Source organism: Rhinopithecus bieti, unplaced genomic scaffold, assembly GCF_001698545.2.
Source record: "Rhinopithecus bieti isolate Rb0 unplaced genomic scaffold, ASM169854v2 scaffold_11803, whole genome shotgun sequence".
In the NCBI taxonomy this organism is placed as follows: Eukaryota; Metazoa; Chordata; class Mammalia; order Primates; family Cercopithecidae; genus Rhinopithecus; species Rhinopithecus bieti.
In genome coordinates this window covers 123144-141405 of record NW_016807064.1, presented here as the reverse complement: position 1 = coordinate 141405, position 18262 = coordinate 123144, and the positions used below count along the sequence as shown (strand labels likewise).

The window sequence follows — 18262 nt, the reverse complement described above, 5'->3', positions numbered from 1 at the left end:
GGGGCCTATCATGGGGAGGGGGGAGGGGGGAGGAGGGAGGGCTTGCATTGGGGAGTTATACAAGATATAAATGATGAATTGATGGGTGCTGACGAGTTGATGGGTGCAGCACACCAACATGGCATAAGTATACATATGTAACAAACCTGCACGTTATGCACATGTACCCTAGAACTTAAAGTATAATAGAAAAAAAAAAAAAAAATAGAGTGACCTTAAAAGCATAAAGAGCATGATTAAGTATCTCTGATGTGTCTATCACCATACGCAAAGATCAACTCAAAATGAACTAAGGACCCAAAACCATAAAACTACTAGAAGAAAACATAGAAGAAACACTTCAGGGCATTGGTCTAAACAAAGATTTCATAGCTAAGACCTCAGAAACACAGGCAACGAAAACAAAAATAAACAAATAGGACTAAATTAAAGGAAATCATCAACAGAGTGAAGAGATAGCCTGTAGAATGGGAGACAATTTTTGCAAACTATTCATCTGACAAGGGACTAATATCCAAAATATATAAGGAACTCAATTCAACAGCAAAACAAACAAGCAATTCCATTTAAAAAGTGGGCAAAGGATCTAAATAGACATTTCTCAGAAGAGACATATAAATGGCCAACAAATATATTAAAAATGCTCAACATCACTAATCATCAGGGAAATGCAAATCAAAATCAAAATGAGATATCACCTCACACCTATTATTATGCCTGTTATCAAAAAACCAAAAAGTAACAGATGCTGGCAAGGATCCAGAGAAAAGGAAACTCTTATACACTGTTGGTGGGAATATAAATTAGTATAGCCACTATGAAAAACAGTATGGAGGTTTCTCAGAAAAACTAAAAATAGAAATACAATATAATCCAGCAATCCCACTACTGGGTATTTATCCAAAGGAAAGGAAATCAGTATATCAAAGGGATACCTTCACCCCCATGTTTATTGCAGCACTACTTACAATATCCAAGTGTCCACCAACAGGTGAATGGATAAAGAAAATGTGGTATACACAATGGAATACACTTCTGCCATAAAAAAGAATGAAATCCTGTCATTTGAAGCAACATGGATGAGCCTAGAGAATAATATGTTAAGCAGAATAAAGTAGGCACAGAAAGATAAATACTGCATGTTCTTACTCACATGTGGAAGCCAAGAAAAAAATTTGAACCCATCTAAGTAGAGAGTAAAATTGTGGGTGTTAGAGGTTGGGAAAGGGAGGATGCCGAGAGGTTGTGCTTCAAACAATGCTATTGTGAAAGTAAAAGACAACCAACAGAATGGGGAAAATATTGGCAAATTACATATCTAATAACAGTCTAGTATCCACAACATATAAAGAAACTTACAACTCAATAAAAAGACAACCCAATTAGAAAATGGGCAAAGGACTTAAATAGACATTTCTCCCAAGACATACAAATGACCAATAAGCACATGAAAAGATGCTTAACACCATTCATTAGTAATTTGAGAAATGCAAATCAAAACAACAAGGAGATACCACTTCATACCCATTAGGATGGTTATATTAAAAAAAAACAACAGACATTAAAAAGTGTTGGCAAGGATGTGGAGACACTGGAACCCTCAGACACAGCTGGTAAGAACGTAAAATGAAGTTTAGCAGCAACGCAGTTTAAGAGTTCCTCAAAAAGTTAAACATAGAGCTACCGTATGACCGAGCAACTCCACTCCTAGGTATATATAACCAAGAGAATTGAAAACACATCCAGCCTGGGTGCAATGGCTCACGGCTGTAATCCCAGCACTTTGGGAAGCCAAGGTGGACAGATCACTTGAGGTCAGGGGTTTTAGACCAGCCTGGCTAACACGGTGAAACCCCATACTACTAAAACACAAATATTAGCCAGGCATGGTGGTGGTGCACCTATAATCCCAGCAACTCAGGAGGCTGATGCAGGAGAATCCCTTGAACCCGTGAGGCAGAGGTTGCAGTGAGCTGAGATCACTCTGCTACACTCCAGCCTGGGCAACAGAGCAAGACTCTGTCTCAAAAAACAAACAACAATAAAAAAAAATAATAATACATCCATACAAAAAGCTGTATACAATTGCTTACAGCGGCATCATTCATAACAGTCCTAAAGTTCAGCCACTGTGGAACGCAATTTGGATACTTCTCAAATAACTTAATACAGAGCTACCATTGCCATTGGGAATGGGATCCCTGGCAGCAATCCCATTACTGGGTATAGAAATTGTTCTACCAAAAAGACACCGGCACTCATATGTTTATTGCATCACTATTCACAATAGCAAAGACATGAAATCAACCCAGGTGCCCGTTGTCCAATGTGGTACATACACATCAAGGAATATTATGGAATATTATGCAGCCCTTTCTAAAAAGTACAAAATCATGTCCTTTGCTGCAACATGGATACAGCTGGAAGCCATCTTCCTAATCAGATTAACACAGAAACGGAAAACCAAATACCACATGTTCTGACCTATAAGTGGGAGCTAAATACTGGGTTCACATGGACACAAAGATGGGAACACTAAACACCGGGGATTCCAGAAGTGGAGAGGGAGAGTTGGGGGGGGGGGAAAGAGCTGAAAAACTATGTTCACTACTTGGGCAACAGGATCATTAGAAGCCCAAACCTCAACATCATGAGGCATTAACATGTAACAAACCCGCACATGTACCTCCTGAATCTAAAATTTTTTAATAAAAAATTTAAGTTTAAAAATGTTTTAAGGGGACTATAAAGAAAATGAAAAGGAAAATCCACAGAATGGGAGAAAATATTTACAAATCATACAGCTGGTAACTTCGTTTGTTAAATAAAGACTATGTTTCCTCTTCCATCAATCATGATAATAACACCTGCCCCATAAGACTGTTGTAATAATTAATGAAATAATGCATGTAAAGAGCTCAGCTTAACACCTCCCACACAGCCCGTAGTCTGTAGACATTAGGTGCTATCACTATTATTTTTATTTTGTTGATAATAAAACAATACTGAGAACTGCCAAGGATTTGAAAAAAAAAAAAAATGCTCTTTCAAAACATTATAAGAAATATTCTGGATAGCATTTTGGCCATGTTGCTATATACTCTTAAAAACCATTAGACCCACGCATGATGCTACTTCCAGGACTTTATCCTAAAGCACTAATTAAAGAAGTGCATAAAGGCTTACATGAAGGTATTTACATCAAACTATTATTCATAATAGCAAAAAATGGAAACAATCCAAATGTTTATAAATAATATAAATTAAAAATGAGCTTGTGGACATTCAAAATGGACTATGAAGCAATTTAAAATGAGGTTGCAGAAGAGTATATTGGCATAAAAATGTTTTTGAAAATCAGTTAAATGGGAAAATGTTATCTGTATTCTAATGCCCTCTACAAATATAAAAATATATGGCCAGGCATGGCAGCCCATGCCTGTAATCCCAGCACTTTGGGAGGCCAAGGCAGATGGATCGCCTGAGGTCAGAAGTTCGAGACCAGCCTGGCCTACATGACAAAACCCCATCTCTACTAAAAATACAAAAATTAGCAGGGCATGGTGGCACGTGCCTATAGTCCCAGCTACTCAGGAGGCTGAGGCAGGAGAATCACTTGAGCCTGGGAGGCGGAGGTTGCAGTGAGCCAAGATCACGCCACCACACTCCAGCCTGGGCAACAACAAAGTGAAACTCTGTCTCAAAAAAAAAAAAAACAGTTTATCACCCATCTGCCTTATCCATTCTATCCCACTCTTTATAAAACTTTGGGTAAAAAAAATGAGTAGTACAAACAGACAGAAGATCAAAGAGATAGACTTGAACAATACCATACATCAACTAGACCTAACACATATATGTACAGAACAACTCACCCCAAAATAGAAAATACACTCTTCTCAAATGCACATGGAACATTCTCCAGGACAGAGTATATGTTAGGCAACAAAACAAGTCTCTATAGACTTAAAGTCATACAAAGCACCTTCTCCAACCACCACCATGAAACTGGAAATCAAAAACAAAAGGAAAACCAGAAAATTCACAACTATGTAAAAATCAAACCACACACTTTTAAACTACCAATGGGCCAAAAAAGAAGTCACAAAAGAAATTAGAAAACACTTTGAAATGAAGGAAAACAAAAACAACATATTAAAACTTATGGGATGCAGTTGAAGCACTGTCAGTAAGAAATATATAGCTGTAAATGCCTACATAAAAAAAAAAACAAAACAAAACTCAATAACCTAACTCTACACCTTAAGGAATTAGAGAAAATTTTAAAAAATAGTAAGCTACACCCAAAACTAAGAGAAGGAAGGGAATAATAAGGAAGAGATTAGATATTAGAGTGAAGATAAATAAAAGAGACAAAAGGAAACAATAGAGAGAATGAATAAAAGCAAAAGTTCATTCTTTAAAAAGATCAACAATGCATTCAGGGTTAAAAAAAAAAAAAAAGAAAACAAAAAGACGGCCAGGGGCAGTGGCTCATGCCGGTAATCCCAGCACTTTGGGAGGCCAAGGAGGTCGATCACCTGAGGGGAGGAGTTGGAGACCAGTCTGACCAACACACTGAAACCCCGTCTCTATTAAAAATACAAAAATTAGCTGGGAGTGGTGGCGCGTGCCTGTGATCCCAGCTCTTCGGGAGGCTGAGGCAGGAGAATCACTTGAACCTGGGAGTCAGAGGTTGCAGTGAGCCGAGATTGCACCATTGCACTCCAGCCTGGGCAACAGAGTGAGGCTCCATCTCGAAACAAAAAAAAGAAGTTCAAGACCAGCCTGGCCAACATGGTAAAACCTCGTCTCTGCTAAAAATACAAAAATTAGTCGAGCGTGATGGTGCACGCCTGTAGTCCCAGATACCAGGGAGGCTGAGACACGAGAATTGCTTGAACCCTGGAGTCAGAGGCTGCAGTGTGCCAAGATTGCTGCTACTGCACTCCAGCCACCTCGGCGACAGAGCAAGACCCCATCTCAAAAAAGGAACGGAAGGGAACAGAAGAAAAAGATGAGCAAACTTGACAAACCTATAGCTAGACTGACAGAAAAAAAGAAAGAAGACATAAATAACTAGAATCAAATGAAAGTGGGGACATTAATACTAACTACAGAAACAGAAAGGACTATAAAAGAATATTATAAGCAATTGTACACCAACATACTAGATAGTCTAGAGTAAATGGACAAATTCATAGAAATATATAAATGATCAAACTGACCCAACAAAATAGAGAAAATCTGAACAGGTAAAGAGATTGAACCAGTATCAAAATTCTCCCAAAGAAAAGTCTAAAAGTAGATAGCTTCATGGTTAATTCTACCTAACACTTAAAGAATGGACAAACCTTTTCAAACTCTTCTAAAAAACAGAAGATGGCAGAACACTTTCCAACTCATCGTAAGAGGCCAGCATTACCCTATTTACCAAAGCCAGGGAAAGACATCACAAGAAAACAGCAGCCCATATCTCTTATGAATATCCAGAAGCATATCGAAAGGATTATAAAACATGACCAAGTGGAATATATCCTAGGAATGCAATGATTATTCAACACACGAAAATCAATCACTGTCATATACCACATTAATATAATAATAAAGGGAAAAAAATACAATCATTTCAATATGTGAAGAAAAGCATTTCATAAAATCCAATACTCTTCCTGGAAAAAAAAAAACACTAAAACTAGGAATAAAAGAGAACTTCCTCAACGCAAGTCCATTTGTGAAAAAATGACAGCTAATATCATACTTATGGTCAAAGACTGAACGCTTTCCCCTCAGATAAGAGAAAAGACATGGATATCCATTTTACAGTATTGTTTTACAGTAGTGTTACACAATACTGTACTGAAGAGGTTTAGCCAAAGCAGTTAGACAGGAAAAATAAATCAAAGGTATTCAAATTGGAAAGGAAAAGTAAAACTGTTTAATCACAGAGGACATGATTTCATATATAGAAAGTCCTAAAGAATCACAAAAAAGGCCAGGCACGGTGGCTCATGCCTGTAATCCCAGCACTTTGGGAGGCCGAGGCAGGCGGATCACCTGAGGTCGGGAGTTCACAACCAGCCTGACCAACATGAAGAAACCCCATCTCTACTAAAAATACAAAATTAGCCAGGCATGGTGGCACATTCCTGTAATCCCAGCTACTTGGGAGGCTGAGGCAGGAGAATTACTTGAACCCGGGAGGTGGAGGTTGCGGTGAGCCGAGATTGTGCCATTGCACTCCAGCCTGGGCAACAAGAGCGAAACTGTCACCATAAAAAATAAAAAAATCCACAAAAAAATCTATTCAAGAGTGGATGTGGTGCCTCATGCCTGTAATCCGAGCACTTTGAGAGGCCACGGCAGGAGGATCATTTGAGTCCAGGAATGTAGCAAGACCCCATCTCTACTGAAAAATAAAAAAATTAACCAGGCGGATGGTGGCAAGTGCCTGTAGTCCTAGCTACTCAGGAGACTGAGGCAGGAGGATCACTGGAGCTGGAAGGTCAAGGTCGCACTGAGCCATGATCATATCACTGCACTCTAGCCTGGGTGACAGAGTGATACCCTGTCTCAAAAAAAATTTTTTTAACATATTTGAGCTCATAAATTCAACAAAGCTGTAAAATATAAGATCAAGATATAATATTCAGTTATATTTCTATATAATAGCAATAAACAACCTGAAAAGAAAACTTTTAAAAAAATCCATTTACAATCACATCAAAAAGAATAAAACACTTAGGAATAAATATAACTAAGGAAGTATAAGACTCGTACACAGAAGAATGTTTTGTACATTGCTAAAATAAATTAAGAACTAAATAAATGGAAAGACATTTCATGTTCACGGACTGGAAGACTTAATATTGTTAAAATGGCAATACTCACCAAGTCAATCTATAAATTGAATGCAAGTCCTATCAAAATGCCAATAGCATTTTTGTGTGGGTGGAAAAGCAGATTCTGAAATTCACATGGAATTGCAAGGAATAACAATTTTAAAAGAAGAAAAGGTAAAGAACTCATACTTCAATTTCAAAACTTAATACAAAGCTATAGTAATCAAAATAGTGTGATACTGTCAAAAGAAAAGACACATACATGAATGTAACTAAATTCAGAGTCCAGAAATAAACCCATACATCTATGGTAAACTGAATTTCTTTTTTTTAAACAAGGATGCCACAAGCATTCACTGGGGAAAACGAGCCACATGCAAAAGAATATAGTTGGATCCCTACCAAAACCACATACACTAATTAGCTCAAAATGGATCAAGGGCTTAAATCTTAAGAGCCAACACTATAAAAGTCTTAGAGGAAAACATAGGGGTAAATCTTCATGATCTGGGATTCAGAAATGAATTCTTAGATATAACAGCAAAAGCACAAATCAAAACCACAATGAGATATCACTTCACACCCACTAGGATGACTACAATCAAAAACACAGAAAATAACAAATTGCCAGGGATGTGGAGAAATTGCTAATGGGAATATTAAATGGTGTCAATATTGTGAAAACAGTTTGGTGGTTCCCCAAAAAACTTGAAACATGGGCCAGGAACGATGGCTCACACCTGTAATCCCAACACTTTGGGAGGCCCAGGTAGGAGGATCACTTGAGGCCAGGAGTTTGAAACCAGCTTGGGCAACATAGCAAAATCTCATCTCTATGAAAAATAAAAATTAAAAAATCTGCCAGGCAGAATGGCATGTACCTGGAGTCCCAGCTACTCAGGAGGCTGAGGCAGGAGGATTGCTTGGTCCAGGAGTTCAACATTATAGTGAGTATAATCATGCCACTACATAATCCACCAACCCACACAACACAGTGAGACCTTGTCTCTTAAAAAAAAGTCAAAAATTTTTTTAAAACATTAAACATGGAACTATCATGTGATGAAACAATTCCATATCTAGGCATATATGCAAAAGAACTGAAACTAGGTACTCAAGCAAGTATTTGTTCATAAAAGGTTCCTAATTCACTAACCACCATAGTCAAAGGTGAAAATCACCCAAATGCCTATGAATGGATGAATGGATAAACAAAATACAGTAGATATATACAATGGAATATTATTCAGCCATTAAACAGAATGAAGCAGACATGTGCTACACCATGAATAAAGCTCAAAAACATGAAGGGAAAGAACCCAGATACATAAGGTTACATATTGTATGATTCCATTTATATGAAATAACCAGAAGACAGTTAAATCCATGGAGTCACAAAGCAAATTAGGTATTGCCAGGGGCTGCAGGAGGGGAGCCAGGAATGAACGCTTAATGAGTACAGGGATCTCCTCGGAGGTGAAGAAAATGTGTGGAACTTGAAAGGGTTGACAGCTGCACAACACTGAATGTTACATGTTACTGAATTCTACTCTTTAAAATAGTTAATTTTTTTCCCTGTAATCCCAGCACTTCGGGAGACCAAGGCAGGTGGATCACTTAAGGTCAGGAATTCGAAACCAGCCTGGCCAACATGGCGAAACCCATCTCTACTGAAAATATAAAACTTAGCTGGGCGTGGTGGCACATGCCTGTAATTCCAGCTATTCAGGAGGCTGAGGCAGGAGAATCACTTGAACCCAGGAGGCAGAGGTTGCAACAAGCCAAGACTGTGCCACTGCACTCCAGCTTGAGCAATAGAGCAAGACTCCGTCTCAAAAAATAAAATAGAATAAAATGGTTAATTTTTATGTTAAATGAATTTCATGGAAGAAGTTAGGAAAGAAGAAAGAAGGGAGGGAAGAGGGAGAGAGAGGGAGGGAGAGAGGGAGGGAGGGAGGGAGAGAAGGGGAGGAGGGAGGGAGGGAGGGAGGGAGGGAGGAGGGAGGGAGAAGGAAGGAAGAGGAAGGAAGGAAGGGAAAAAGAAGGAAGGTAAGGAAGGAGAGGGAAGGGGAGAGAAGGGAAGGGAAAGAAGGAGAAGGGAGGGAGGGGAAGGGAAGGAGGAGGGGAGGGGAGGCCAGGGCAGGGAGGGGGAGGGAAGGAGGGAACTGGAAGGAAGGAAAGGTGGAAGGAAGTTTGAAAGTGCCCATCTCTGCAACACAGCCAAGGGTAGAACAAAGCCATTGATGCACTGAAGAGCAAGTGTATCAGACCTCGGTGAAGTCCCTTAGAAGACATTCACTAGTACTCCTCTCATTCATTTCCTGTTTCACACCCTACCTTTCACATCTATTTTACCCATACATACATTTGTTTCATATAAAAATGAACCGACGTCAACCTCCTCTATCTCCTCTCCCCTACTCAAGACCTGCTGGAGAAGTAAACACATGCACTTTCTCTCCCCTGGAACTAACTATAAACATATCACCATGTACTTTAGAATCACAAATGACAGTACATTTTAAGTGCAAAAATAAAGTTACAAAAGGAATGGTTCTTTACCTTTGCAAGTTCTCTTCTTAGCTCTTCCCGCTCCTCTTCTGAGAGGGTCTCTGTGGCACTGATGGTGGCAGCAACATCTTCTCCTTCCTCAGGGACTGGCTCTGTTTTCAGCAGACCTGGTTGGGGATTTAAACAATTGTTTAAAGTACAAAATCTAAGTAAAATCCTTCTTTAAGCTCCTTCACTGTCCCAGCCAGAATAAAGCCAATCAGAGCAGATCCACACATCTCATCTCTGGACATTCAAATGACCTGGCTCTCTCAGCAAAGGACAAAAAATCTGAGCTAACCACCGGAAACCACCAAGCAGACTCTGCCAAAACACGAATTTAGAAAATATAGCATTCTCTTAGCTTCTGTTCATAGTCTCAGTCACCATATAGTTATGGCAGAAGAGTGAAGGGCCCAAAATGAGATCTTGCCGAGGCTTTAAATTGCTATACAACTAAATCAGTATAAATTAGATGAAAGATTTTAGGTCCTTCCCACTAACCCAGGGCAGAAGTTTGCACATCTCTTCAGCTTGCTGTGGTAATCAAAGTCAACATTTCATAAACTCAGTAAAGGAGTAACCACTGAAAGAACTAAGTGTCCTAAGTAAATTTTATTCTGTTTCTTTCCATTAGTGGAGGCAGAAAACATATTCTTGTAGGTTTTCTTTTTGTTGTTGTTTGTTTTAGGAGGTAGAGACAGGGTGTCGCTATGTTGCCTAGGCTGGCCTTGAACTTCTGGCTTCAAGCCATGCTCCTGCCTCAGCCTCCCAAAGTTCTTGGATTACAGGCGTGAGCCACTGCCACTTCTTATAGCTTAAAAACAATAATAATATATATCTCATATATGTATTATATATATCATATACCATATATATCATATATATCTCACATATATATATAAAAAATCCAGATGCCCTTATAAAAGAATACTAAGCTATATGTTCAGAGACATGACCAACAGCCACATAGAGACACTCCACACTACTGAAGACCAATCACGCCGCACCCAATCCCCTTGGAACAGAGCCTGTCAGGAAGAATGACTGGAGAGTGACCAGCAGGCAGCTGCCCCTCAGATCTCCCCTCTTTTCCTGCCCAACCCTTACCCACAGGCTAAGATGAGGCCAGAAAGGCACCCCAACCTTGGGTGCAAAATTGAAGAGGCCACTAAAACACTCAACATAAATATCTTAATGGAATAGTTTTTTAAAATCAAATTCAAAGAACCCATGATGAACAAAATGCCAAAATTTTAAATTGCAGGATCAGTATTGCTGATACTTTCTTTTGTCTCAAACTCCAAAATGGCTTTGCATGAACAGCACTACTGCTAATCTCGTCTTTATTTAAAACTGAGATATTTTATTCATGATTTTCTTTTACATTAATTTTTAAAAATACTGTATTCGCACATTATTTGACGACTAAGCTTTTGTCACCCCTTCCTGGCCATAGCTCCCTCACCCTAGGCTTCAGGCTTCAGTTCAGTTTACAGGTTTGGGATTGCAAAGTCTCCTCTGGCAACAGATTTTTATTTATTTATTTATTTATTTATTTATTTATTTATTTATTTATTTATTTTGCAAAGAAACCAGGGGAAGGTTTACTCCTCTGCCCACTCTTCCTACCAGTGAGCATCACAGCCACTGCAGTTGTTCCCTGCTACCCCCCAGGACCATTTCTGAGAAGTACCAGTTCAGTCACAGCAGCAATGTGGCATCCTGCCCAACACAAGGCACCAGGGAGCAGACACAGAAGAAAAAGGAAGGAGAATAGCCACACTGTGGAACAAGCAGCCAGCGTCACAGCAAACATTAGAGAATTACGTGAATCAATGAGATGATGCTTATGTACACGGTGTACAAGTTACAAAGGCACTTGGTACAGGGTCTGCTGTACTTCACCGATTAACAGTAGTTAATAATTATAATAATCATCAGCATGGCAGCACCAAAATAGTGCCTACCTGGAAAGTATGTACAGAACTGTGAAAGCCATAAAAGTAACACAAATAATTCAAAAACCACAAATCAGACTGGCAAAAAGTATGAGTAAGCTCTTGACTGCATATAAAATACTTAATAGGTACAATCAGCAGGTAGAAAAGCTCAACGCATAATTGCTTCCACAGGTCTTCCTCTAAAATATCTGTGAACAGACTGCCCAAATAATATTTCTATAATAGAAATCTGATTGTGTCACTCTTCAGCTTAAAATCCTTTGGTGGTTCCTTACTGTTTTCAAAGCGAAGTGTGACCCCTGAGGTTGGCACACAGCCCTTACTGGACCCGTCTCCTGCTAGCTGGCATTGGCACCTCTTACTCCAACTCCAGCCAAATCACACTGTGAACAAGGTGCTGTCCTATGTACTGTCAGAAACCATCTCCCAGCATCTGAGTGTGCTTGTAAATCTATCCTATAAGGCAACACAGTAAGAACCATAACAGAGCTACGTGTTACACATTATTTTATTTTTAATGTTTTGTACAGAACTCCCAAGCTCTCCAACTAGAACAGATCTCCAAAACAAAACAAGCAAAACTCAGGTACCAAACCATTACTTAAATAGCAAAGACTCTTTCATGCCTTTTTGATACACACTCTTTTGCAAATCTACTCAAATAAGGGGAAAATACAGTATCTGATTGCTAACAATGCTTTATGTATACTGCCCAATTCCAAAAAGAATCCAAGGGGATTCTGGTTCTATTCAAATATGTGGCTAGGGTATCAAGGAAAATAAATCTCTCAGAAAAAAGGATGACGGGTTGTCCAGCTGGCTTCAAGTCTGCCAGGATGACCTTGAGATTTTATATTCAGCATCTAAGAAAGTCGGTAATGACATGTTCTGCTCTTTCCACATTAGCCTGTAGGTGGCAGCAAACCATCATCATTAAAATGAAACGGTGCAGTCTGGAAAAAAAATTAGCAATTAAAGAACACCAAGGAAGAACAGAATGGTAGATACCAAAATCACCAGCAAAACATCACAGTCATGCCTTGAGAAAATTATTAACCACAGCCACCATGACAGAGTGCGTTCCACTTACAGACAAGTCCAAATTAAGTGTTTTAAATCCCTATGTGCAACACTTCAGTGAGGTGGCGTTCCCCATGACCATTTCCAAATCAGGAACCTGGAGCTTACAGACATTCAGCGACTTGCCCAGGTTAACACACCTAAATGTCTGGTAGAGGTCAGATTTTAAACCTAGACGGTCTGATGTAAAAACAAATGCTTCAAATCACTGATCTGAAAACAAAGACAAAAGTAGGAGGCTTACAGTAAGACCTGAAAAGTATCTAGAAGCAATAAGACCCTAAAAAGAGAAGGAATCTGGCAGACTAGATCAAAAGCAGTCTTCATTAATTCCAACTAAAGTTTCCCCAAACCTGGGAATCCAAATGTTGCCTTATCTATTCATCTAGATATGATCATGTTTCTTGTATGTTCAGTAATAGTACAGTATTTAATATGAAAATAGAGTCTGGCTTTTGGGAGAAAAGATCAATTTCTCGTTCACAGCATGAAAGGTGGAAAATAACAACATTTAAAAGTATAGACTACTGAAAACCATAATCTGAAACTTATTTGTTCATTCATTTTAATGTTTTTTTTTTCCTCAGAATCTGATGGAAAGCTGTTTTTAAAAGACAAATATGGTGGGGAAAATACAATTAATATCTACTGACATTTACTACACCAGCCACTGTGAGGGGAAGTCTACATGTTATCTTATAAAATAAAACACCCCATAACCACCACCTGAGAGGAGTATTTTTTTCTACTAGGAAACTGCAGTCCTCTAAGGCTATATAATTTGCCCAGACTTACAGAGGCAGGATTAATACCTGGGTCTTCCTGTCTCTCGACTCAGCTCCTTCACGAACATCTTTTCTTAGAGAAATATCAATGATCATGGCAGGACAACGAAACAGGGCCTAGTCTTTCTCCATAGAAACTTTTTTCTTTCCTGAGGGTCTAGGAACTTGTGGGGATCCCTGGTTTGAAAGTCACAGATAACATTATCAAACCCAAATGACTGAAAATGAGTGATAATTTCTTCCATCGGGTTATTAACATTTTAGCCATTGCCTTAATTCTCTTCCTCTAGCTATGCAAACAGGTTGTCAGCCTGTCTTCAGTTCCATCCAGGGCATCCCTAAAGAGCTTTAGGTGGGGGAGTGACAAGTCTAGACTTGTCTTTGGAAAAGTCCTTCCAGCAAGCTAGGTAGAGGGTAGCCTGCCCTGGGAAGGTTCTAGAGCCCACTGGCAGGGTGACGCATCTCACTGATTCCCAGGTGAGAGTTCTAGTGTCTTGGGGATTAGGATGGAGAAGACAAGCAGAGACACATTCCATCAATCTGAAGATACTTTCTACATTTTACATCTTTGAGATGCACTGTATAATTAATCAGCCAGTCATTGTGACATGGTTATTACCAGCAAACATGCCTCAAAATTTGCAAAATGGCTTAGAAAATGCCAGGTCCAGTTACAGACATCTCTTAAAAAAGGCTGTACCACAGACATTTTATGTGAGGAAAATAAATCAATAGAATAGACATAGATCACTCCAAGTTGAAAAGCAATTCAAATAAGTTAAATTATGGGTGTGAAGACATTTTAGGAAATGTTCCTTTTTATTTTAGAAAATATGCACAGTAGTGTTATGATCAGTGTAAATGTCTGAATAAATCTAAAAAAGAACTTCAATAAACGTAAAATTTTGGCCAGGCACAGTGGCTCATACCTGTAATGCTAGCACTTTGGGAGGCCAAGGTGGGAGGATCACTTGAGCCCAGGAGTTCGAGACCAGCCTAGGCAACAAAGTGAGATCCTGTATCTAACAAAAACTCAAAAGTCATTAGCCGGGTATAATGGCCTGCACCTGTAGTCCCAGCTACTCAGGAGGCTGCGGCAGGAGGATTGCTTGGGCCTAGGAGGTTGAAGTTCAATGAGCTGTGATCGTGCCACTGCACTCCAGCCTGGGCAACAGAGCAAGAAGAGCAAGACCCTGTCTCAAAACAACAACAACAAAAATTTAAATAAAAAATTGTAGGGGGCTGGGAAGGGTGGCTCACACACACCTGTAATCCCAGCACTTTGGGAGGCAGAGACGGGTAGATCACTTGAGTCCAGGAGTTCGAGACCAGCCTGCACAATATGGTGAAACCCCATCTCTACTAAAAATAATTTTTAAAAAAAGATTTTAAAACAATTCAAGTGATGATAAAGCAAGGTTTTTTTAGTTTAACTATCAGCATATTTTATACTTAATGAAACACAAAATAATAGTAACATCTTACAATCTGTGGTGTCTTAGATTTAATGAAATACAACACTTCAAGACTTCAGAGTCTTTGTGAATAATGTGCAGAAGACAAAGTGGAAATGTGTGTGTCCAAGTGTGGTCAGAGCAGGGAAAGGCAGGGCAGAGTGACCAAGAACAGGAAAGAGCTTAGTCCTGAACACGTCTCTAGTTCTAGACTATAAAGTCCTGACGTCACTTTCTTATCTTTCCGTCTCAGAACTCACAGTGTCTAGAACAGATCCAATGCTAATATTGCATCTGAACTGAATTATTCATTAAAGATTTAATTAGAGTAACTCTCTCTTTACTTTCCCATGCATAACCACCCATTTGCCACAACTTCCACAAATTTCAACTGGGGAAAGCAGCAAAAGCGTTTTTACTAAAAATGTAGAACCTACACATAAGCCATAAATAGGAGTTTGAGGAGCACCTCTCTCTGCTTGGGTGCAGCCCCAACCCCCCTTTTTGGAGCACCCACTTAAATGGTTCTCTTCCCTCTAGTTCTTCATCTTTGACTTTTATTCCAATTACGACCAAGTACTTCAAGACTTTCTATGATTATTGATTAAAAGCTTTTTGGCCACTGTCATACAATTTTAGATCTGAAAGAATTCTGAATCGTTTAAGTCAGCAGTCCCCAATGTTTTTTGCACCAAGGACTGGTTTCATGGAAGACAATTTTTCCACGGGGGTTGCGGGTGGATGGTTTTGGGAGGAAACCGTTCCACCTCAGATCATCAGGCATTAGATTCTCATAAGGAGTGTGCAACCTAGATCCCTTGCATATGCGGTTCACAACAGGGTTCACGCTCCTATGAGAATCTAATGCCACCACTGGTCTGACAGGAGGCAGAGCCCAGGCGGTAATGCTCACTCGCCTGTCACTCACCGGTTCCTAACAGGCCACTGACAGGTACCAGTCCACCAACTGGGGGTTGGGGACCCCGGTTTAAGTCAAATGCTTCATTATATAAAGATGAGAAAACTGAGGACAGATTTTTAAAAGAATACAAAAACACAAGATGAGCTTTGAAATTAGATAGTGTTGTGAGTTGAACTCTGCTGCCTTTAAAGATGTCTTCAATTTCCTAACCCGTGACAACAATGAATGTGTCTTTATTTGGAAACAGGATCTCTGGAGATGTAATCAAGTTAAGATGAGGTCACACTGGATGAGTGAACGCTAATCCAATGGTTCATGTCCTTATAAGAAGGAAATTTGAAAACAGAGACTCAGGGAAGAGATTATGTGAAGATACACAATGCAAAGCACAGAGAACACACAGAGATTGGGACATTGCCCTGCGTGTTTCAGAGGGAGCAAGACCCTGCCAATGCCTTCATTTCAGACTTCTAACCTCCAGAACTGGTTGATAAGCCACCCAGAATGGCTACCGCAGCCCCAGGAGAGTAATTCCGATGGAAAGGGGCATAAACACTGATTCAGCCATTTACTAGTTGGTTGATCTTCTTTAATCACATTTATCTTCAAAGAGCCCTAAGCCCCTTACCTGCAAACAATGGGTACACATAAGGATTTGCTGTTTCTCCCAGATTCCAAGCCCTACAACTTGTCCTGGGAATTGCTTCTCTCTCCTCTCGTCTTCCCTGAGTCTTGGCTCTCAGGTCTTACTTCCTCACTGCCCATTACTCCTCAACCCCCTGCAACCCTGTTGCTGCCCCTTCCACCTACCTTCCACTAAGGACAGTTCTGGGTCACTACCCTCATCTGGCCACACCAAGGCCATCTGACATTGAACTTCAGTCTGAAATCTCCATTCCTCTCCTCCCTCCTGCTTTTTCTCTTCCTACCTCTCTGAGATGTTGTGGCTCCATCTCACTCTCTGGACATCTACTTCACTCCCTGCCTCCAATCCTGCCCTCCTGCCTAGTTTGGGCTGTCACTATGTGTTGCTTAGATTCCTGCCCCTAAGCTCCTTGCCAGTCTCTGACATCTGCAAATATTCCTCAACCCACCCCAACAAAGAGCTTTCTAGAGTACATATGTAGGCCAAGCGCAGTGGCTCATGCCTGTAATCCCAGCACTTTGGGAGACCCAGGCAGGTGGATCACAAGGTCAAGAGATCAAGACCATCCTGGCCAACATGGTGAAACCCTGTCTCTACTAAAAATACAAAGATTAGCTGGGCGTGGTGGCGCACACCTGTACTCCCAACTACTTGTGAGGCTGAGGCACAAGAATCTCCTCAACTTGGGAGGTAGAGGTTGCAGTGAGCTGAGATCGTGCCACTGCACTCCAGCCTGGTGATACACACACACACACACACACACACACACACACACACACATATACACGCATATATATATAATTTGGCAAGGCGTGGTGGCTCACGCCTATAATCCCTGCACTTTGGGAGGTCGAGGCAGGTGGATCACTTGAGGCCAGGAGTTTGAGACCAGTCTGGCCAACACGGTGAAACCCTGACTCTACTAAAAAATACAAAAATTGGCCAGGTGTGGTGGCACACGCTTGTAATCCCATCTACTAGGGAGGCTGAGGCACAAGAATCACTTGAACCCAGGAGGTAGAAGCTGCAGTGAGCCAAGATCACGCCACTGCACTCCAGCCTGGGCAACAGAACAAGAGTGAGAAAGACAGAAAGACAGAAATACAGAAAGAAAGAAGGAAAGAAAGAAAGCTATTAACTCAAAAAAAAAATGTTTAAATGTACCTCCCATACTTTTTGGCCCATTTAATTTTTTATTATGTTAGAATATACAACAAAAATGTATCATCTTTAACCATTTTTAAGTGTGTGATTCGGTGACGTCAATTATACTCACAATATTGTACAACCATCTCTGCTATCTCTAAAACACACTCTTTTTTTGTGTCTTTGCACATATTATTTTCTCTGCCTGAAACCCCATCCCTATTTCCAGTTCCCACTCGCTTCAATAAGTCAAAAGTGTCTCCTACTCTTGGGGGATCTCCCCTGGACCCCGTGAACTTGGCTGAAAAACAGTCCTTGGCTCTGGGAATAAGAACCTACGGTCCAGTCTATTGTATAGAACACAGACTGCAGCTGGGCAATACTTGGCCTTCATGCTCCAATCCTGTGTCTTTAGTCCCAGCAGGGTCTCTGATGCACAGTGTCTAGCACACAGCAGATGCTTGTCAACACTGTGAATAAATGGATTATAGGAAGGTATACAGTCAAGTTAGAGGGAAAGACAAGAACCCAGTCTCCCTTCATTCTCTCTCCTTTTATCTTGAGCTTTTTATTGTATATATTGCATTATCACTTCACTGTTTTACCTAGAAAGGTTTTCTATTTAAAGCAGATGTGAAATGTCACTTTCCTAAAGAAATATGACTTCCATCTCATACATAATCTGTCCAAAGATTGTCACTTTTGGGAGCAAGTCACCTACCTTCATATCACAGGAAAAATGTGTGCAGTCAAATGCACCATGGTTATATAGGTGGGACACAAATGATATCACAGAAAGAATATGTCAGCTACCCCCGAAAAAATTCAACTAGAAGGGAAAAAGATGCCAAAATGGAGTCTAAGGTATCTGCT

General features: G+C 40.1%; 1 protein-coding gene across 6 annotated transcripts in view; it reads right to left on the bottom strand.

Moving 5' to 3' along the window:
* The window catches only part of TPD52 (tumor protein D52), a 141043-nt gene that overhangs the window by 23962 nt on the left and 98819 nt on the right, over window positions 1-18262 (bottom strand). For all 6 annotated transcript variants that reach the window (XM_017879830.1, XM_017879833.1, XM_017879827.1 and 3 more), the window contains exon 2: window positions 9405-9520. In XM_017879830.1, coding sequence (XP_017735319.1) covers window positions 9405-9520 — 116 coding nt within the window. The remainder of the gene's footprint in view (window positions 1-9404; window positions 9521-18262) is intronic.